The sequence below is a fragment of the Nipponia nippon genome, unplaced genomic scaffold, assembly GCF_047370975.1.
Source record: "Nipponia nippon isolate SJK-2023a ecotype South Korea unplaced genomic scaffold, ASM4737097v1 scaffold_38, whole genome shotgun sequence".
Classification (NCBI taxonomy): Eukaryota; Metazoa; Chordata; class Aves; order Pelecaniformes; family Threskiornithidae; genus Nipponia; species Nipponia nippon.
The window spans coordinates 2190398-2207547 of NW_028262356.1; the positions used below are offsets into that span (position 1 = coordinate 2190398).

Consider the following 17150-nt stretch of genomic DNA (forward strand, 5'->3'; position numbering starts at 1 on the left):
CCCAAATTGGGGGGACACCCAAGTTTGGGGCCAGACCGCCCCCCCCCCCAAATGGGGGGGACACCCATTTTTGGGGTGTAACCCCCCCCTATCAAAAGGGGGGTCCCCCCCCCCCCTTTGGGGCTCCCCACAAACCCCGTTTTTCATTAAAAAACGCCTTTTTCCATTAAAACATCTTTATTGCCAGGAAAAAAAAAATGGGGGGGGGGGTGAGGGTTGTGTCGGGGGGGGGGGGGAAGGAATTTGGGGCGCAGCCCCCCCTCACTCCAGGGGGGGCTCCAGCAGGTAGCCATTCTCAGCCCCCAGGTAGCCATCGGGGGCCGGCAGGGCCTCGGGCTGGAGGAAGAGCTCGGAACCGGATTCCCCCAGGGAATCCCCCCCCTCGGGACCAGATCCCGGGGGTCTTTCATCCCGTCTTTCCGATCGTTCCCGTTCCCGTTTATGTTCCCGTTCCGGACGTTCCCGATCCCGATCCCTATCCCGACGTCGATCCCGTTCCCGATGCCCACGACGACGTTCCCGGTCCCGGTCCCGACCTTTATCCTCCATTTCCCCTTTTGATCCTAAACCATCCGGGGGGCCGGAATCGGCTGCGCCCCCCAATTCCTCAGGGGGTTCAAGGGATTCGGGACCTTCGTCCTTTTTATCCCGATCCCGATCCCGATCCCGTTTACGGTCGCGGGAGCGGCTGCGCCGTTTCCGATCCCGTTCTTTGCTACGATCCCGGCTTCCGCCCCTTTTCCGTTCCCGTTCTTCTTTTTCCCGGCTCCGCGTCCGACGACGACGTTCCCGCGAGCGCGAGCGACGACGTTCCCGTTCCCGGGAGCGTTCCCGACGTTCCCGTTCGCGTTCCCGTTCCCGGTCCCTACGGGGGATGGGGGCAAAGGTCACGGCTGCCATTGGGACCCCGACAGCCCTGGGTGGCCCCCAAGTGCCACCATGACGGTCCCAGGGACCCTGACCCATCCCGGGGGTCCCAAGGGTGACACAGGGGACCCTGACCTGTCCTGGGGGTCCCAAGGGTGACACAGGGGACCCTGACCCATCCCGGGGGTCCCGAAGGGGACACAGGGGACCCTGACCTGTCCTGGGGGGTCCCACGGGTGACACAGGGGCACCCTGACCTGTCCCGGGGGTCCCAAGGGTGACACAGGGGCACCCTGACCTGTCCTGGGGGGTCCCAAGGGTGACACAGGGGACCCTGACCCATTCCAGGGGTCCCAAGGGTGACACAGGGGACCCTGACCTGTCCTGGGGGTCCCAAGGGTGACACAGGGGACCCTGACCCTTCCCAGGGGGTCCCGAAGGGGACACAGGGGCACCCTGACCTGTCCTGGGGCGTCCCAAGGGTGACACAGGGGACCCTGACCTGTTCTGGGGCGTCCCAAGGGTGACACCGGGGACCCTGACCTGTCCTGGGGGGTCCCAAGGGTGACACCGGGGACCCTGACCTGTCCTGGGGGTCCCAAGGGTGACACAGGGGACCCTGACACATCCCAGGGTCCCAAGGGTGGCACAGGGGCATCCTGACCTGTCCTGGGGGGTCCCAAGGGTGACCCAGGGGACCCTGACCTGTCCTGGGGGGTCCCAAGGGTGACACAGGGGACCCTGACCCATTCCAGGGGTCCCAAGGGTGACACAGGGGCATCCTGACCTGTCCTGGGGGTCCCAAGGGTGACACCGGGGACCCTGACCTGTCCTGGGGGGTCCCAAGGGTGACACCGGGGACCCTGACCTGTTCTGGGGGTCCCAAGGGTGACACAGGGGCACCCTGACCTGTCCTGGGGGGTTCCAAGGGTGACACAGGGGACCCTGACCCATTCCAGGGGTCCCAAGGGTGACACAGGGGCATCCTGACCTGTTCTGGGGGTCCCAAGGGTGACACCGGGGACCCTGACCTGTCCTGGGAGGTCCCAAGGGTGACACAGGGGCATCCTGACCTGTCCTGGGGGGTCCCAAGGGTGACACAGGGGCACCCTGACCTGTTCTGGGGGTCCCAAGGGTGACACCGGGGACCCTGACCTGTCCTGGGGGGTCCCAAGGGTGACACCGGGGACCCTGACCTGTTCTGGGGGTCCCAAGGGTGACACAGGGGCATCCTGACCTGTTCTGGGGGTCCCAAGGGTGACACCGGGGACCCTGACCTGTCCTGGGGGGTCCCAAGGGTGACACAGGGGCACCCTGACCTGTCCTGGGGGGTCCCAAGGGTGACACAGGGGACCCTGACCCATTCCAGGGGTCCCAAGGGTGACACAGGGGCATCCTGACCTGTTCTGGGGGTCCCAAGGGTGACACCGGGGACCCTGACCTGTCCTGGGGGGTTCCAAGGGTGACACAGGGGACCCTGACCCATTCCAGGGGTCCCAAGGGTGACACAGGGGCATCCTGACCTGTTCTGGGGGTCCCAAGGGTGACACCGGGGACCCTGACCTGTCCTGGGGGGTCCCAAGGGTGACACCGGGGACCCTGACCTGTTCTGGGGGTCCCAAGGGTGACACAGGGGCATCCTGACCTGTTCTGGGGGTCCCAAGGGTGACACCGGGGACCCTGACCTGTCCTGGGGGGTCCCAAGGGTGACACAGGGGCACCCTGACCTGTCCTGGGGGGTCCCAAGGGTGACACAGGGGACCCTGACCCATTCCAGGGGTCCCAAGGGTGACACAGGGGCATCCTGACCTGTTCTGGGGGTCCCAAGGGTGACACCGGGGACCCTGACCTGTCCTGGGGGGTCCCAAGGGTGACACAGGGGCATCCTGACCTGTCCTGGGGGGTCCCAAGGGTGACACAGGGGACCCTGACCCATTCCAGGGGTCCCAAGGGTGACACAGGGGCATCCTGACCTGTTCTGGGGGTCCCAAGGGTGACACCGGGGACCCTGACCTGTCCTGGGGGGTCCCAAGGGTGACACAGGGGACCCTGACCTGTTCTGGGGGTCCCAAGGGTGACACAGGGGCATCCTGACCTGTTCTGGGGGTCCCAAGGGTGACACCGGGGACCCTGACCTGTCCTGGGGGGTCCCAAGGGTGACACAGGGGCACCCTGACCTGTCCTGGGGGGTTCCAAGGGTGACACAGGGGACCCTGACCCATTCCAGGGGTCCCAAGGGTGACACAGGGGCATCCTGACCTGTTCTGGGGGTCCCAAGGGTGACACCGGGGACCCTGACCTGTCCTGGGGGGTCCCAAGGGTGACACAGGGGACCCTGACCTGTTCTGGGGGTCCCAAGGGTGACACAGGGGCATCCTGACCTGTTCTGGGGGTCCCAAGGGTGACACCGGGGACCCTGACCTGTCCTAGGGGGTCCCAAGGGTGACACAGGGGCACCCTGACCTGTCCTGGGGGTCCCAAGGGTGACACAGGGGCACCCTGACCTGTCCTGGGGGGTTCCAAGGGTGACACAGGGGACCCTGACCCATTCCAGGGGTCCCAAGGGTGACACAGGGGCATCCTGACCTGTTCTGGGGGTCCCAAGGGTGACACCGGGGACCCTGACCTGTCCTGGGAGGTCCCAAGGGTGACACAGGGGCATCCTGACCTGTCCTGGGGGGTCCCAAGGGTGACACAGGGGCACCCTGACCTGTCCTGGGGGGTTCCAAGGGTGACACAGGGGACCCTGACCCATTCCAGGGGTCCCAAGGGTGACACAGGGGCATCCTGACCTGTTCTGGGGGTCCCAAGGGTGACACCGGGGACCCTGACCTGTCCTGGGGGGTCCCAAGGGTGACACAGGGGACCCTGACCTGTCCTGGGGGGTCCCAAGGGTGACACAGGGGACCCTGACCTGTTCTGGGGGTCCCAAGGGTGACACAGGGGCATCCTGACCTGTTCTGGGGGTCCCAAGGGTGACACCGGGGACCCTGACCTGTCCTGGGGGGTCCCAAGGGTGACACAGGGGCACCCTGACCTGTCCTGGGGGTCCCAAGGGTGACACAGGGGCACCCTGACCTGTCCTGGGGGTCCCAAGGGTGACACAGAGGACCCTACCCCACACCCCACGTCCCCCCCAACCCCCAGAGGGTCCTGGGGTGGGGGTGCCCAGGACAGAGGGGACCCCCCCGTCCCATCCCCCCCCCCCAAACTCACCGCTCGTCGTAGCGGGAGGTGTCGTCCCTCCCCGAGTGGCGGATGTTGACGTCGGCGCCGCCTCGGCGGGTGCCCCCCAAACCGCCCCCTGCGTGGAAAGGGGGGGGGGGACACATCCGCAGGGTTTTAGGGGGGGGGGGTGTCCCCCAAAATTGCCCCCCCCCCCCCCGACTTTTTTTTTAGGGGGGTGGGGGGGGTCTCGCTTACCCAAGCGCCGGGGGCGCCAGCCCTTCACCGTCCGCCCCCGTTCCACGTCCACCAGCACCCGGCGCCCATCGATTTTCTTCCCGTCGGCGTGTTTGTAGGCGGCTGGAAAAGAGGGGGGGTCCGGGGGGGGGGACGGGGGACGGGGACAGCGTTAGTGACAGCGGGGCCACGCCAGCCCGCCCCCCCTCCCCAAAAATACACCCCCCCACCCCCCAATACCTCCCCTCCCCCCAGTAGCACCCAGGGCTGTGGCTGCCCTGGCTGGGGGGGGCACAACGGGGTGCCCCCCCCCCCAAACCGCACGGCTGCAAAGGAAAGGCAGGTTAGGGACTGTGGTGACCCCCCCCCCCCAAATTGGTGTCCCCCCACCCCAGTGCCACGCAATTTGGGGGGGGGGGGGGCACCCCCTCCACCTGCAGATTGACGCCCCCCCCAGCTTGATTTGGGGGGGGGGCACCCCGAGTGTTGCCTTACCTGCGTGGCCCCCCCCCAAACACGCCCACACCCCCCCCCCAAGTGGGTGGGGGGGGCACCCGCCGCAATTCGGGGCACCCAAGCCCCCTAACGAAGCACCATCGGGTGGACGCGGCCCCCCCCCCCCATGACACCTCCCCCTCCCCTCCCCCACCACCAGACCCACACCCCCCCATCCCCCCCATCCCCCCCCCAAACTCTCCCATCCAAGTCCTGGGGTGAGCGGTGGGGGAGCGGGTCCGTGTCCCCCCCCCTCGGCCGGGGGGGGCCCTTCCGGAAGCTGCTGGTCCTGGACAGGCGCTGGGGCCTTACCTGAGACCCGTCCTACCTCATCACACCCCCCCCGGCCCCCCCCACCCCACCCCCAGCACCCTAAGGTGCCCCCCCCCCACTGGGGACCCCACCCCGTATCCTCCCCCCCCCCCCCGGGCTGGGTTGGGGGGGCTGTGCCCCCCAAAACACCACCCTTTTCTTCCTCCCCTCCCCCTCACCCCACGGTCGCTGGGACCAGGGGGGGGGGGGTCGCTTCCCAATCCCAGGGGGGCTCAGCCCCCCCCCAAAAAAACCAACCCCCCCCCCCCTGCTATGGGGCCTGCCCCCACCCCACCCGAGCGATGCTGTAGACCCTACACAAACATCCAGGCTCATAGGGGGGGTCCCCAATTGATTTGGGGGGGGGGGGGCGCCGCCATGGGCACCCCCCCACCCTGGGACCCATGTGGGGAGGGGGCGCTCGCAGCCCCCCCTGCTCCTTCCTCCTCCTCCTCCTCCTCCTCGGGCAGCAACAAGCACATGGGGCGGCGGGGGGGGGGGGGTCCTGCCTTGTTGCCCCCCCCCTCACTTTACGGGGTGGGGGGGCTCCCTTAGGGCCCCCCCCCCAAAAAAACCAAAAAATAGGGGGTCACGCGTCCCCACCTCAGCGGAGACTGAGGCCGTGACCGTGCGGGGGGGGGGGGGAGGCTGGGAGGGGTTCAGTCCCTGCCTACCTGCCCGCGGTTGGGTGGGAAAACGGGGCGGGGGGGCCACTAAGAGGACCCCCCCCCCCCCTAAAAAATAAAGGGGGGGGGTGTCTGTAAATTTGGGGAGGGGGTTGTAAAGCCACGGGGGTCGACGTCGCCTCCCTCACCCCGGCGCAGCCGGGATGCGATCGGTACGTCCTTCCCCGTGCGTGTCGTCGTCCCCCCCCCCCCCCCCCCAAAAAAGAAACAACCAACCTCCTCTCCTGCCCACGGGGAGGGTTTGGGGGGGCTCCAGGGACCCCCCTAAACCCCCCCCCCGGTGATGTTTCGTGGCGTGGGGGGGTTATAAACGTGTCTTACCAAGATACAAACCCTTATACCAACCATACACTGAGGTGTTGGAAGGGGGAGCACTAGGATCAGCTGCAAGCCAGCAGTGGCAAAAGCCATCAGAAAGGTGGCTGCAGTGACAATAAAACAGTGTTAATACAACCCCGGTCGGCAACAGGCGTCCCCCCCCCGCACCGTTTAACCGTCGGTTAACGCCCCCGTCCGCCGCCGGTAACACCCCGTTAGCCGCCGGTAACAGACGGACGTACAACCGGTAGCGCAGCGACTGATTTCCCCGGTTTTTAGCCCGGTTTGCCCTCCCGAGGGGGTGAGGGGAGAGAGCGGCGCTTCCCGACCCCCCGACTGTAGCTGCCTGTTGCCTTGGCTGCCTGTAGTTTGGCCACCAGTAGCCTTAGCTGCCTGTAGCCTTGGCCGCCTATAGCCTTTGTGGCCTGTAGCCTTGGCCGCCTGCAGCCTCGACTAACCAGAGCCTGGCTGCCTGTAGCCTCGGCCACCGCCTGTGGTTTGGCTGCCTGTAGTTTGGCCACCAGTAATCTTGGCCGCCAGTTGCCTTGGCTAACTATAGCCTAGCTGCCCGTAGCCTCGGCCACCGCCTGTAGCCTTGGCTAACTATAGCTTGACCGCCTGTAGCCTTGACTGCCACCTGTAGTTTGGCTGCCTGCAGTCTGGCCAACAGTAGCCTTGGCCACCACCTGTAGTTTGGCCAGCTATAGTTTGGCCGGCTGTAGCCATGGCTACTTATAGTTTTGCCGCTGCCTGTAGCCCTGGCTGCCTGGAGCCTTGGCCACCTGGAGCCTTGGCTGCCTGTAGTTTGGCCGCCTGTAGGCTTGCTGCCTGGAGCCTTGGCCACCACCGGTAGCATTGGCTGCCTGTAGCCTTGACTGCTGGTAACCTCAGCCATCTTGGCTGCCTGTAGCCTCAGGTCCACCACCTGCGGCCTTGGCCGCCTGTAGCCTTCGCTCCCATTAGCCTTGGCCGCCGCCTGTAACTTGGCCAACACCTGCAGCCTTGCTGCCAGTAGCCTTGGCTGCCTGTGGCTTTGGCTTCGGTAGTATGGCTGCCTGTAAGCTCGCCCGCTGGTAGCCTGGCTGATTGTAACCTTGGCTGCTAGTAGCCTTGGCCACCTGTAGCCTGGCTGCCTACAGCCTCGGCTGCCTGGAGCCTTGGCCAATGCCTGTAGTTGATCAACCGCCTGTACCTTGGCCGCCTGTGGCCCTAGCTACCTATAGTTCATTCGCCTATAACCCTGGCCACCGCCTGTAGCCTTGCCTACCTACACCTTGGACGCCTGCAGCCCTGGCTGCCTGTAGCCTCGGCTGCCCGTAGCCTTGGCTACCTATAGCTTGGCCATCTGTAGCCTTGCTTGCCTATAGCTTAGCCACCGGTAGCCTTGGCCGCCTGTAGCCTCGGCCAACACTTGTAGCCCTGGCCAACATCTGCAGCTTGGTCAACCGCCCGTAGCCTTGGTTACCTATAGCTTGGCTGCCTGTAGCCCTCGTCGCCTGTAGCATCGGTTACCTATAACTTAGCCGCCTGTAGCCTTGGCCACCTGTACCCCTGGCCGCCTACAGCCTTGCTGCTGGTAGCCTTGGCCACCTATAGCTTGGCCGCCTGTAGACTTGGTTGTCTATAGCTTAGCCGCTGGTAGCCTTGGCCGCCTGTAGCCTCGGCCACCACCTGTAGCCTTTCCTGCCTATAGTTTGGACGCCTGTAGCCTTGGCTGCCGGTAGCCTTGGCCACCTATAGCTTGGACGCCTGTACCCCTGGCCACCTGTAGCCTTGGCTGCCTATAGCTTGGTCGCCTGCAGCCTTGGCCACCGGTAGCCTTGGTTGCCTATAGCTTAGCCACCTATAGCCTCAGCCGCCCGTAGCCTCGGCCGCCTGTACGTCCTCCCCCTGGCTGTACTTACCTGCGGAGTGCGGGCCCTGGAGGGACCCAGGGAACGCACGGTTGTGGTTAAGAGGTTGGACATGCGGTTGTAGGGGGGAAAGGGGTGTTGCGGCGGGGGGTACTCACAGTGCATATCCCGCTCGTGCTCGTACTCGATGAAGGCGTAGCCGCGGGGCTTCCCGGAGCGCTTGTTGTAGACCATATAGATCTAAAAAAAGGGTGTAGGAACAGGCATCAGGCGTCATCCCAATAGCAGGTGTTGTTTATGGGGGTGTCAGGTGGGGGGTAACCCCCGCGCTCACCCGCTTGATGGGGCCGTAGACCTCGAATTCGCGTCGCAGCTTCGACTCCGTCGTGTCGTAGTTCTGCCGGGGCAAGGAAGCGTGTGTCCCCAGATGGGGGGGGGGGTTGCGTGAATTGGGGGGACCCCCACAGATTAGGGGGGACCCCCGAGGATTGGGAAGACCCCCACAGATTAGGGGAGGCCCCAAGGATTGGGGGGACCCGCACAGATTAAGGGGGAGACTCCAAAAATTGGGAGGAGACCCCTAGATTAGGGATGACCCCAAGGACTGGAGGGACCCCCACATATTAGGGGAGACCCCACATATTAGGGGAGACCCCACATATTAGGGGGGAGACCCATAGATTATGGGGGACCCCCACAGATTAGGGGAGGCCCCAAGGACTGGGAGGAGGCCCACAGATTAGGGGGGACCCCAAGGACTGGGGAGGACCCCAAGGATTGGGGGAGACCCCTAGATTAGGGAAGACCCCAACGATTTGGGGGACCCCCCCAGATTAGGGGAGACCCTGAGGATTAGGGGAGACCCCGAGGATTGAGGGGGACCCCCAGATTAGGGGGGACCCCCTTGTCCCACCCTCACTTCAGCCCCTCACTCACCACTCTGGCCACGAAGAGGGTTTTGAAGGCGTCTCCTTGGGCGTTGGGGTCGTTGTGGGGGTCCCCTGGGGGGGTCAGAGGAAAAGGGGGGGGTCAGAGGAAAAGGGGGACCCCCCCCAGCCCCCCCGGGAGCCCCCCAACTTACACATCTTGAGCTCGGTCTCAACTTCTTGCTGCCTTCGCTCAATCTTTTCCCGCCGCTGTTGGGAAGAGCAAGGGGGGGGGGGGGTGACCTCAGGGGAACCCCCAGCCCTGGAAGCTCCGCCCACAGCCCCCCCAAACCCGGGGGGGGGCTCCTAAAAATCCAAGAGGGAGCCCCCAAACCCAGGGGGGGGTCCCCTAAAACCCAGGGGGGTGGGGGAGAGCTAACCCTGTACCCCAAAACCAGAGTCCCGTTTTGGGGAGAAGCTGCTGGCTCCACACTGAGAGGTTTGGGGGGGGGCCAACCCCCCCCCCCGGCCAGTTTTGGGGACCCCCCCCATCACCTCCAGCCCCACGGGGGTCTGCACCCCATTTTGGGGGGGGATCCGGACGTACCTTCCGCTCCATGCGTTCTTCCCGTGTCTCGGCACGGGTCGGCGGGGGGGCGTCCCGGGGGTCCTGCGGGGAGATGAGGGGTGAAGAAGGGAGGGGGAGGGGGCACGGGGGGGGCGTTTTGGGGGGTCGGGGGGGGTTTGGGGGGCACCTCGAACTCGCGGATGTAGGGAGCGATGCCGCTGTAGGGCTGGTTGTGGTGTTTCTCGTGGGGTAGCTTCTCCAGGGGGGAGGTAGGGGATGGGGTCGCGGGGGCGAAGAGCGCCAGCAGGTTGGGGGGCAGGAACTGCGTCATCTTGGGGCGGTCTGGGGGGCAAGGGGGGGTGAGCACCCCCACATCCCCCCCCCGACACCCCATAACCCCACCCCGGGACCCCCAGACCCCCATTGCCCCACATTAGCCCTCCCCAGCCCTACGTTGGACCCCCCTCCACCCCATAACCCCCTCCGGGACTCCTCAAACCCCTATACCCCCCGGGACCCCCATAACCCCACACCAGACCCCTCTGGACCCCCCATCCCCACACCAACCCCCCCAAAACCCCCCCAGAGCCCCATAACCCCGCACGGGAACCCCCAAACCCCACACCAGGACCCCCAGATCCCCATAACCCCCCCCGGCCCCCCATAGCCCTACACCGGCCCCCCCGGCCTACCCCAGCCCCACACCGGACCCCCCAGACCCCCATAACCCCACACTGACCCCCCCCCCCCAGCCCCACACCAGACCCCTCCAGACCCCCATAACCGCCCCCCAGCCCCACACCAGACCTCCCGGACCCCCATAACCCCACACCGGACCCCCCAGCCCCACACCGGCCCCCCCAGACCCCCATAACCCCACACCGACCCCCCAGCCCCACACCGGCCCCCCCCAGCCCCCCATAACCCCACACCGGACCCCCCAGCCCCACACCGGCCCCCCCAGACCCCCATAACCCCACACCGACCCCCCCCAGCCCCACACCGGCCCCCCCAGACCCCCATAACCCCACACCGGCCCCCCCAGCCCCACACCGGCCCCCCTCAACCCCCCAGGCCCACACCGGGGCCCTCCCCCTCACCGGGCCCTTCCCGCCCCCCCCCCGCCCCGTTCCCCCCCCAAGTCCCCCCCACCCCCCCCGGCCCCTTCCCCTCCCCCCACCCCCACCCCCACGTGACCGCCCCCCTCCCCCCCCAACGGACCCCCCGGGCGCTCGCGCTCCCTCCGCCCGCTCCGGCCTGGCCGCTCCGCGCGCCTCTGCGCATGCGCGACCGCAGCGCCGCGGCGGGAGCCGGAACTCGCTGCGGAGGGGGGCGGAGCCGGAGGGGGCGGGGCCGGAGGGGGCGGAGCCTGAGGTAACGCGGCCGATCCCTCCGCCGCGGGGGGGGGTGGGGAGGAGTCCCCGCCCTAGCAACGGGGAGGCCACGCCCCCTCCGCCCTAGCAACGGGGGCGGTGACGCCGCCGTAGCAACCGGGAGAGCGGCCCCGTGGTCTCCTAGCAACCGGGGGGGGAGAGACACCCCGCGTCGCAACCAGGGTGACAACCCCCCCATAGCAACCGGGTTGACACCCCCATAGCAACCAGGGTGAAGAGGGGGTGTCACCCCCTGACTGTCCCATAGCAACCAGGGTCGCCCCCGTGTCGTTGCCGTAGCAACCGGGGTGACAAGGGGGGTGACACCCCCGTAGCAACCAGGGTGACACCCCCGTGTAGTTGCCATAGCAGCCAGAGTGACAACCCGTGCCGCTGCCATAGCAACCGGGGTGTCCCCATGTGTCGTCGCCATCGCAACCGGGGTGACAAGGGGTGACACCCCCCTGTCCCTGCCATAGCAACCAGAGCGGCACCCCGTGCCGTTGCCGTAGTGACCAGGGTGACAACACCTGTCCCTGCCATAGCAACCAGGGTGACAACACCGTGTCGTTACCACAGCAACCAGGGTAACACCCCTGTCCCTGCTATAGCAACCAGGGTGACAACACCGTCTCATTACCATAGCAACCAGGGTGACAACACTGTGTCGTTACCACAGCAACCGGGGTGACACCCCCTGTCCCTGCCACAGCAACCAGGGTGACAGCCCCTGCCTGTCCCATAGCAACCAGGGTGACAACACTGTGCCGTCGCCACAGCAACCGGGGTGACAGCCCCTGCCTGTCCCATAGCAACCAGGGTGACGACACCGTGCCGCTGCCACAGCAACCGGGGTGACAGCCCCTGACTGTCCCATAGCAACCAGGGTGACACCACCGTGCCGCTGCCACAGCAACCAGGGTGTCACACCCCCACCGGGTTGTCACCGGGGCGGGGGGGTGTGACACAACCGCCGAGGCGCGGGTCCCCTCCCGGGGTCCCCTCCCTCCCTGGGGGCCGTGGGTGACGGGGGGGGGAGGGCCCGGCGAGGACCCAGGCGCCCGGGCACCCACCCCACCCCCCCCCACCCCGTTATTTTTAGCCCGCGGGGGGGAACCCGACACCGCGGGGCCACCCTGTTTACGGGACAGCGCCGGTGACAGCGGGACGGCGGGGTCGGGGACACCCGGTGACGGGGGACGGGGGTTGGGGACAGCCGGTGATGGGGGTTGGGGACACCCCGGCGACGGGGGGGGACACCCAGTGACAGGGGGACAGGGACTGGGGACAGTCGGTGACGGGGAGGACACCCAGTGACAGGGGTTGGGGACACCCGGTGACGGGGACAGGGCTTGGGGACACCCTAGTGACAGGGGGACAGGGGTTGGGGACACCTGGTGACAAGGGTTGGGGACACCCATTGATGGGGACAGGGGTTGGGGACACCCAGTGACAGGGGGACACACCCGGTGACAGGGGTTGGGGACACCCAGGGACAGGGACAGGGGTTGGGGACACCCCGGTGACAGGGGGGACCACCCGTGGGGGACGTGCCCTGGTGACAGGGAACAGGGGGGTTGGGGACACCCGGTGGTGGGGCTTGGGGACACCCAGTGACAGGGGACACCCTGGTGACAGGGGGTCAGGTGGGTTGGGGACACCAATGACAGGGGTTGGGGACCCCCCAGTGACAGAGGACACCCTGGTGACAGGGGGTCAGGTGGGCTGGGGACACCGGTGACGGGTGACAGCAGGTTTGGGGGTACCCCGGTAACAGGAGACCCACAGCCACAGGGGGTCTGGGGGACGCTGGAGGGATCGGGGGTGACCCGGTGACACAGGGGGGACCCTGGGGCACCCCAAGGATTTTGGGGGTCCCCTAGAGCTGTAGGGTCCCTGTGGAACGCCAAGGACCTGGAGGGTCCCCCAACATTGGAGGGTCCCCGTGGGACCCCCAAGACTTTAGGGGGTGCCCCCTTGCTGTAGGGACCTCCAAGGACCTTGAGGGTCCTCCAACGCTGTAGACCCCTGAAGGACCCCCAAAAATTGAGGGGTCCCCCATATCTGGAGGGTCCCCGTGGGACCCCCAAGGACCTTGAGGGTCCTCCAACACTGTAGACCCTTGAAGGACCCCCAAGAATTTAGGGGTCCCCCATATCTGGACCCCCAAGGACCTCGAGGGTCTCCCAACGCTGTAGGGTGCCTGTAGGACCCTCAAGGACCTTGAGGTTCCTGCACCGCTGTAGGGTCCCCGTGGGACCCCCAAGGACCTCGAGGGTCCCCCAACGCTGTAGACCCCCAAGAGTTTAGGGGTCCCCCCCCACCCCCACCCTGCCCTCAGGTCCATCCCCCCCGCCCATCCCCCCCACCGGGGGCCCCCCGGGAATGGGGGAACCGGTGGGTTGTTGCGAACGGGTGGCCATCAACGTGGCGGGACGTCGGTTCGAAACCTTCGGAAGGACCCTCCTCCGGTTCCCCGACACCCTTTTGGGTGACCCCCGCCGGCGCCGACGGTACTTTGACCCCCAACGCCGCGAGTACTTCTTCGACCGCCACCGCGGAGCCTTCGGCGCCGTCCTCTACTACTACCAATCCGGCGGAAGACTCCGCCGCCCGCCCGACGTCCCCTTAGATGTTTTCTTGGAAGAGTTACGCTTCTACCAGTTGGGCGCCGAAGCGGAAGGAAGACTCCGCGAGGCCGAAGGCTTCGGGGTGGAGGTGGCCCAACCCTTGCCCGGTGGAAGGTTACAACGGCAGGCGTGGTTGTTGTGTGAGCACCCCGAGAGTTCGCCGGCTGCCCGCGCCGTGGCCTTGCTCTCCGTCCTCATCATCCTCGTCTCCATCGTGGTCTTCTGCTTGGAGACCCTGCCCCAGTTTCGGGCCGGAGGGGAGGGGTCCACTCAGGTGAGTCGCAGGCAATGGCGGGGGCCTTCGTCCTCACCATCCTCATCCTCCCCATCCTCGGTATCCTCAGCCTCACCCTCCTCATCCTCCCCATCCTCATCCTGATGACCCTCATCTTTGTGATCCTCAGCTCCACCATCCTCACCCTCCTCACCCTCATCCTCCTCATCCTCACCATCTTCCTCATCCTCATTCTCATCCTCACCATCCTCATCCTCACCACTCTCATCCCCGTTCTCATTCTTACCATCCTCATCCTCCTTACCCTCACCTTCTTCATCATCCTCACCATTCTCATCCTCACCATTCTCATCTTCATCCTCACCACGCTCGCCATTCTCATCCTCATCACTCTCACCGTCCCCATCCTCATCCTCACCATCCTCAACCTCACGATCCTCATTCTCATCTTTACCACCTTCATCATCATCCTCCTCCTCACCATCCTGACTCTCATCATCTTCCTCTTCATCATCGTCACCATCCGCATCCTCATTCTCACCATCCTCATTCTCACCATCCTCATCCTCACCACCTTTCATCATCATCCTCACCGTCCTCATCATTCTCACCGTCTTCAGCCTCATTCTCATCATCCTCAACATCATCATTCTCCTCCTCCTCCTCCTCATCTTCCTCCTGCCCCAGTGAGGAGCCCCCCAGATGAGTCACCCCAACCTCCTGCTCCTCCTCCTCTTCCTCCTCTTTTTTCTCCTTATTCTCATTTCGTCATCCTTCTTCTTCTTTTCAACCTCCTCTTCCTCATCTTCATTCTCTTCCTTCTATTCTGCCTTTCCTTCATCATCCTCACCATCCTCCTCTTCCGTTTCTTGCTCTCATCATCGTCGTCGTCATCATCATCATCATCACCACTATCTTCATCATTCTTCTTCACATTCCCCTCTACTCTATTTTTTATTATAGTTTTCCTCATCGTTTTTCTCATCGTCATCTTCACCTTCGTATTTCTCTTCCTCATCTTCATCCTTTTTGTCAATCTCATCATCATCTTCCTCCTCCTCTTCCTCCTCCTCCTCTTCCTCCTGCCTGGAGATCCTGCCCCAGTCCCAGCCTGGCAGGGAGCCCTCACTGCAAATGAGTCACCCCCAAATCTTCCTCATCCTTGTGGGTCCTCACCATCATCTTCATCATCGCAATCTTCATCCTCTTCATCGTCATCCTTCTCCATCTCAATCTCCTCTTTTTCCTTCTCTTCCCCAACCTCATCCTCTTCATCGTCACCCTTTTTCTCAACCTTCTCATCGCCATCATCTTCATCACCCTTTTTATCCTCTTCGTTTCTCTTCTTCATCTTCTTTTTATCATCATCATCATCGTTATTATCGTCATCTTCATCACCTTCCTCACACCCTTCTCCATCTCCTCCACCTTTCTTGCTTTTCTCGTTCTTCCTTCTCAACCTCAATCTCTACGTCTTCATCATTTTCCTCTGTCTCTTCCTCATCACTGTCATCCTCATCATTCTCATCATCCTTCTTCTTCCTCTGCTCATCATCCTCCTCATCATTCTCATCATTTCCTTCTTCGCAGCTTCATCCTCATCATCATTCTTCTCACCTTTCTTCTTCTCATCTTTCTTCTCATCATCATCATCGTTCCTCTATTCTTCTTCATCCGCCCATTTCTCTTCTTTCTCATTACCTTAGTCTTTTTCTCCTTCCTCCTCCTCTTCCTCCTCCTCCTTCTCTTCCTACCTCCTCATCTTCATCGATTTTCTCCTTTTCCTGCTATTCCTTGTCATCCTCTTCTTCCTCCTCCTCCTCCTTCTTTTCTGATTTCTTCTCTTTCTCATTCTCCTCCTCCTCCTCTTCTTTTTCCTTCTTCACCACCATCACCACCACCTCTGGCCCCCTACGGCCTCCTGGTCTTCCTCCTCCTCCTCCTCCTCAGTCCCAACCCCAGGACCCAGGTGTCCAGGTGGGCTCTACCCCCCATTAACCCATACTGGGTGGTGGACCCAAGTCTCTAGGTGGGCTCTAACCCCCCTCCGCCACCCCAGGGAGGGCACCCAAGCGTCTGGGTGGGCTCTAACCCCCATTAACCCATACTGGGTGGTCTCTAATCCCCCTCCACCACCCAGGGAGGGCACCCAAGCGTCTGGGTGGGCTCTAACCCCCATTAACCCATGGTGGGTGGTGGACCCAGGGGTCTGGGTGGGCTCTAACCCCCTCCACCACCCCATGGCCTCCACCCCACCCATCCCCTAACCCCCTCACCCCTCCCTATCTCCATCCCCAGACCCCACCACCCATCTCCACCAACATCAACGCCTCCTCCCCACCATCACCCCGGGGCGGTTTGACCGATCCTTTCTTCGTGGTGGAAACCATCTGCATCTGTTGGTTCTCCTTGGAGCTCCTGGTCCGTCTTTTAGCCAGCCCGAGCAAAACCGCCTTCTTCCGTAACGCCATGAACCTCATCGATTTGATCGCCATCGTCCCGTATTTCGTCGCTTTGGGGACCGAGTTGGCACGTCAACGCGGCGTCGGCCAACCCGCCATGTCCTTGGCCATCCTCCGCGTCATCCGCTTGGTGCGGGTCTTCAGGGTCTTCAAATTATCCCGGCATTCGACGGGTTTACAGATTTTAGGACAAACCCTTCGCGCCAGCATGAGGGAATTGGGTTTACTCATCTTCTTCCTCCTCATCGGCGTCGTCCTCTTCTCCAGCGCCGTCTACTTCGCCGAGGCCGAAGACGCCGCCACCTCGTTCACCTCCATCCCTCAGGCTTTTTGGTGGGCCGTGGTCACCATGACCACGGTGGGTTACGGTGACATGGCCCCCGTCACCGTTGGGGGGAAGCTGGTGGGGTCCCTCTGCGCCATCGCCGGGGTCCTCACCATCTCCCTCCCCGTCCCCGTCATCGTCTCCAACTTCAGTTACTTCTATCGGCGGGAATTGAGGGGGGAGGAAGGGGGGGAATACGCCCCCGCCCCCCCTGCCCCCGCCACCCCCCTCCCCCTCCCCCTCTGACACCCCTAAAGGGGGGAGGGGGCTGGGGAGGGTTCGGGGGGTTGGGGGAGGGGAGGAGTTGTTGGATGGGGACGCGGGGGGGGGGCAGGGGTGGCCGGGGCGGTTGGTCACCCAGGTGTGAGGGGGGGCGTGGGGGGTGGGGGGCACGAGGGTGCACGAGGACAAACGAGGGGGCACGAGGGCGTGCGGGGGGGCACGAGGAGGAACGAGAGTGCACGAGGGCGCACGAGGACAAACGAGGGGGCACAGGGGTGCACAAGCGTGCACGAGGACAGACGAGGGTGCGCAAGCGTGCACCAGGACAAACGAGGGTGCACGAGGGTGCACGAGGACAAACGAGGGTGCACGAGGCCGGAGGAGGGTGCACAAGGACAAACGAGAGTGCATGAGGTCAAACGGGGCTGCACGAGGGTGCACGAGGGTGCACGAGGGTGCACGAGGACAAACAAGGGTGCACAAGGCCGCACAAGAGTGCATGAGGGTGCAAGAAGACAAACGAGGGTGCACAAGGA

General features: G+C 64.4%; 2 protein-coding genes across 2 annotated transcripts; one reads left to right on the forward strand and one right to left on the reverse strand.

Moving 5' to 3' along the window:
* Nucleotides 1–175: 175 nt before the first annotated feature.
* On the reverse strand, nucleotides 176–10711 carry SNRNP70 (small nuclear ribonucleoprotein U1 subunit 70). Its single transcript, XM_087773185.1, has 10 exons — nucleotides 10589–10711; nucleotides 9555–9709; nucleotides 9407–9469; nucleotides 9015–9069; nucleotides 8870–8934; nucleotides 8268–8330; nucleotides 8092–8173; nucleotides 4291–4392; nucleotides 4084–4171; nucleotides 176–865 (listed from the first exon to the last, which is right to left on the reverse strand). Exons 2-10 carry the CDS (start codon nucleotides 9696–9698, stop codon nucleotides 262–264), a joined length of 1266 nt encoding a protein of 421 aa, XP_087629311.1. The 5' UTR covers nucleotides 9699–9709; nucleotides 10589–10711; the 3' UTR covers nucleotides 176–261.
* Nucleotides 10712–13125: 2414 nt separating this feature from the next.
* KCNA7 (potassium voltage-gated channel subfamily A member 7) lies at nucleotides 13126–16759 on the forward strand. The gene is given in 3 exon segments (XM_009464888.2): nucleotides 13126–13644; nucleotides 15904–16686; nucleotides 16688–16759. Coding segments are annotated over 3 exon segments (1374 nt in total).
* The last annotated feature ends 391 nt before the right edge of the window (nucleotides 16760–17150 follow it).